General features: G+C 35.9%; 1 protein-coding gene across 2 annotated transcripts in view; it reads left to right on the top strand.

Annotated features, from left to right (window-relative positions):
- The window catches only part of LOC105110998 (keratinocyte proline-rich protein-like), a 48,475-nt gene extending 43,451 nt beyond the window's left edge, over window positions 1-5,024 (top strand). Inside the window, exons 1-3 of one of the 2 annotated variants that reach the window (XM_011006224.1) lie at window positions 3,572-3,758; window positions 4,017-4,101; window positions 4,213-5,024. In XM_011006224.1, coding sequence (XP_011004526.1) covers window positions 3,747-3,758; window positions 4,017-4,101; window positions 4,213-4,730 — 615 coding nt within the window. In that variant the 5' untranslated portion in view covers window positions 3,572-3,746 and the 3' untranslated portion in view covers window positions 4,731-5,024. Of the gene's footprint in view, window positions 1-3,571; window positions 3,759-4,016; window positions 4,102-4,212 lie in introns of those variants that run through there. The other variant, XM_011006222.1, reaches the window with a different exon arrangement.

The following is a 5,024-nucleotide window of genomic DNA, read 5'->3' as shown; positions in this document are numbered from 1 at the left end:
AACCAAAAGGATATTGACCCGAGTTTGCACTAAAAAAACTCTATTTTTGGCCTAGTTTTTGTGATTTTTGTTCTTATTTCATACTCTCAGTCACATTAAGATTCTCAGCATTCGTTAGTTTTTGAGTTAGACCCGGAGATCCCTTTTGAGCAACCAAATTACTGCTAGATTCTGTTCTGTAAAAAGATTTTATCTCACTTCGATTCCTTCGTCAAAGTTTTAGTCCTAGACGTTAGATGAATTTGGGCTTTTGAATCACTTAATTTTGATATCAGAAGCTTAAGATATTCCCATTTGAATACCTAACGTGAATTTAGGAAGGGCGTACTAGGGATGCTAATACCTTCCCTTTACACAACCAGTCATTTGCTTTAGAATCTCTGAAAGACCAGTTTAGGGTTTCTAGTGACCATAATACTAGGTGGTGACTCCCTTTTACACACAAAACAAACAAAGACTCCAAAATCAATTAAGGATCACCGCAAGGGTGCGACAGGTAGGATGACCCAATCGATGATGTCATAGATTAGCAGTCTTAGAGTTGCAAGGAAACCAATATGCTTGAGGAATGGTTATGGCAGAAGACTTAGAAAGAACATATAGACCATCATTGCTCTGACTGGAAAAGAGCATTGCTTTGGTGGTGAGGTCCTTTATATAAAATAGAAGGCATAAAATTAAAAATAATCATTATTATCAAGATAAAATTTTTAAAGAGATAATAATAGTTTGATAATATGAGGAATATGAAGAATGTTAAATAATGTAAAGGTACGTTTAAGAGAATATAATATGGGACATGGAAAGATCTTTATTTTTATCAACATGCAAGTAATCATTATCAATATAGGATGCAGAATTGGTCAGAGTAGTAAGATTAGACCTAATGTATTGGTTCGCAATAGTGCCCTAGGACCGAGTATGAGCAGAAGCATTACCAACAACAAGATAGGCAGAGGGCTGGTGACTGCAAGCACGTTGTGGGGTTATGTGGCTGAAGTAGAAGCAGAGTTGACATTTGATGTTCTGCTTAATTGGCCAGTGAGGAGACCATTGCCCAGAACCAGCAAGCCGTTTGGTTTCCTGCCAATAACCCTACTTCTAGTCCGTGGGAGCAGAGGAATGAGAACCACAAAAATCAAAAATGTGTTGGCTGCTGTACCTGTTGTCGTTAGAGAACTAGTTGCCGCGAGAACAACCTCTTTTACGACTAAAATTTGGTTGTGCTGCTGCTGGGCAAGACGACCATAGGGCAACGGAGATGGTATGGGCAGCAAAGACGGATTTGCATAGGATTGAAGGGAAGTTTTGTGCATGTGAAAGTCACCATATGCTAGTCGTATAACATGTTTGGATAAAAAATTAATTTTTATTTTGAGAATGAAAAATGTGTTGAGCCCAAGTGAGTGGGCTAAATTTGTTTGATTTTTTAAGTTATTTTTTACGCATTGCACAATTAGCATTCTTCAAATCAATTAACATATTTAGTCATCGATCCTTCAGATGGAGAGATGGTTTAAACCATTTAAAATCAAGAGTAAAAGGGGGAGTATTTTCGGTTTAATTCGATCTTAGATTAAAAAACTAACCGAAATAAATTGAGGATTGTTGGTGGAAAATGATGAAGGGTTTTTTGATCTCATTGATGATGCCCGGATTCAATCATTGTGTGACGATCGCAAGCATAAAGTTTTTTTTTTTTTTGACAAGTACGTGAACAAGAAAACAACAATGAAAGAGTTTGCAGAGCGAGAAGCACAAGGAAGCTTTACTGGATAGAGAAAAAGAAGAAGCTCTTGCTGATTTTAACACATGGAGTAGGGAAACCATCTTTGAAGTCTCCATCGCCATTTGAAAAACAATCGTCAACTATCAATACTTACTTTCGAGATCTTGAAGAAGTTCCAAGCTGAAGTTCTTGATGTTATTCCTTGAAAGTAAAAGGTGAAGGCACAATCTCGATAGATATTTAAGGTTAAAGATTTTACTTTGAATGAAGACTTTGCTATTATCCTGCACAACACAAATTAGAGAAGAGGCATGTTTTTGAGATGGGAGATGGGACTTTGCATATCCTGCACCGCAAGAAGTTATGAAAATTATTTTTTAAAATTCTAGTTATAAAAAAAAAAAACTACAATTCATAGTTTGATTTTAATCTATCTTTTCATATAAAAACTATGCCAAACAACCACTTGGTTACAGCACTGCGATAAATTTGTTAAAACAAGAGAGAAGGTAGATAGAGAAGGTAGCTGCCACCCCTAAAATATCGTTCATGCTGCTGCTAGTCAAGTTTAGATGGTCCCTCTTCTTTCCCTCTCCAAAACCAAGACACAGACACACAAATGGCATACAACCTCTGCTCGTCACCTTCTTCTCTCTATAAACCTCTCTGCAACACTCCTTCATCTTCTTCAAGAGACTCAAAATCAATAAATCTAGACAACAACTTCTACCATTCTTCGAAGATAAACACTCTCTCTCTCAGTCAAGAACAACCTCACTTCAAATAACCAATGTCTCATTGCAAGACGAAGAAATACCACGACAAGAAACCTCAGACAAAAAACATTTAAATCTCAACCACTATTATATTTTCAAACGCCCCTTTAATATTTATGATAGATAAAACACTTGGGGGCACATGCCATGTGCTTGGAGTAGGCCTGCATGGAGCATAATTGAACATCACCAATCTAATGTCCCTTAGGATAGATACAATACAACCTTTATATTAGCTGTGTCATAAATATAATTAGGTGAAGTATGTTTGATATTTCCAACACAATTTTTAATGTTTTGTAAATTTCACCTATTTAATTTTTATTTATACACGATAGAGTTAGATATATCTTGCTAGGTTAAATATTTATGAATATTATATATATTTACAAGTTAAATTTATATTGCTAATTTTTATGGACTAAGTTTAACTATAACTAAGATTTATGCTCAATAAATTATTAGCTTAAAACGTGATATAAGTTTTAACAAATAATTTAGACTTAATACATCAAATAAATCAATTAACTAAAATGAAAGAATCAATTGCAAAAAAAATAAAAATAAATAAATGACAAGACATATAACAACAAATTAATATTTAAATTTATTGTTATAAAATATACATGCTAGGTTGAATTTATTTACCTGTAATATTTATTTCTTAGATTTTTTAACTCATTTTATCAATAATATCTATATAATATGACCTTAATAATTTGGGTCAAGTTAGATAATGCAAATATTATAAATGGGTTGGTTTTTTTAAACACTCTTATTCTATATTGATTTTTTTTCACAATAACCATTTTATACATAGAATGATTTGTTTATTTTAAGTAGTTTTAAGAAACAATCCTTTATATTAACCTAATACATTAAGAAAAATAATTTCTCGTAGTATATAAGGTTAACCTTGGAATTGATTAACAAAATAGAAGGTGAGATGTGCACATCAAAACCATCCAGCTGATGAAAGTTTGTTGGGTCAGCAGCGACGATGTAATTATTACGATGGTTGCATCAAGTCTCCACTCCCCCAAGTCCACATTTCCTCATCTTATTGGTCTAAAAATGCAAGGACAACTAAATTAAGACCTCACATCTCTCCTGCTTATGATGTAACCATGCATTTATCTTAATTAAATTAAGCCCCCGCCCCGCCCCGCCCCGCCCCCCGCCTCTTTATATATACTCTCCATATTTCCATCGTCTCATCGGATCAAAGCATACACAAAACCATGGTAGAAACGGTATGACATATATTTGTGTGTGTTAATTTATCTTTTAATGCATCCTCTTTGGCTTTTCTTCTTTTTACGTGGAGATCCTATATATGTACAAGTTCTTGATAATCTCTACAGCGGATTCTTCCATGTCAGAACATGTTTTGAGTTCTTCCAATCTTTCTGTCTATAAATTTATCATGACGACGTTTTTTATGTTTTCTATTGGGATTAATCATGGTGAGATCCTATATGAAATTCATGCACTAACTACTATTGTTACAGGAAGTCACAACGATGGTGATTAAGGTTGACCTTGGATGCGAAAAATGCCACAAGAAAATCAAGAGAGTACTGTGTGCTATCCCTCGTGAGTCTTTCTTTTTTCTCTTTAAGAACAGTGCTAGGTTTGAGTTGTTTTTATTACCAAAGGAAGTGACTTAGTTTTGTGGATTTGATGATGTTAATTAACGAACAAGAGAAATCCAGAACCAGATATATGACAAGAAGGCAAACACAGTGACAATCACTGTGGTGTGTTGCTGTCCTGAAAAGATCAAGACAAAAATATACTGCAAAGGAGGTGAAGCTGTCAAGTGCATTGAGATCAAGCCGCCTCCGGATAAAAAACCACCAAAGCCAGAGCCACAGCCACAGCCAAAGCCACAGCCACAGCCAAAGCCACAGCCAAAGCCAAAGCCACAGCCACAGCCACAGCCACAGCCAGAGCCTAAACCGCATCCACAGCCACAGCCTAAACCGCATCCTGAGTGCCCAACACCCCGAAGGACTTGTTGTGATGAATGCTACCGAGGGATTAGTGGAGGCCCATGTTATCATGACTTCTGTATGCCAACACGTCCATGTTATGTACCTTGTGGAAGGCCAGTGTGTGATATATGGGAAGTTGGTGGTTGTAGTTGCCGAAGTAGGGGTTACTATTTGTGTAGATGTGAATATGTTTATGAAGACTATCCCCCGACATGCAAGATCATGTGAAGGAAAAGTTCAGAAGACCGATGATTTGAGTCAACGTCCAACATCAACCATTGGATTCAAATCCAGTGGTCATGATGGGCCCTACTGTTGTGTTTATAATACCATCCCTTTTGTGATGCTGCTGTTGTTTTGACCTCTTTCATCTAGATGATGCGCAACTTTGTGCCTAGCTAGTATTTTCAAGTCAGTGGTCACAGTTTTTCCATTGTTGATGGCTTGTAACATGTTTGGTCAGCAAATATGGGAGGCTTTACTACCTAGTCTTTGTTTTTTATGCTATCTTATATTCGTATA

This window comes from Populus euphratica, unplaced genomic scaffold, assembly GCF_000495115.2.
Source record: "Populus euphratica unplaced genomic scaffold, PopEup_1.0 scaffold389.1, whole genome shotgun sequence".
Classification (NCBI taxonomy): Eukaryota; Viridiplantae; Streptophyta; class Magnoliopsida; order Malpighiales; family Salicaceae; genus Populus; species Populus euphratica.
This window is presented reverse-complemented; position numbering and strand designations above follow the sequence as displayed.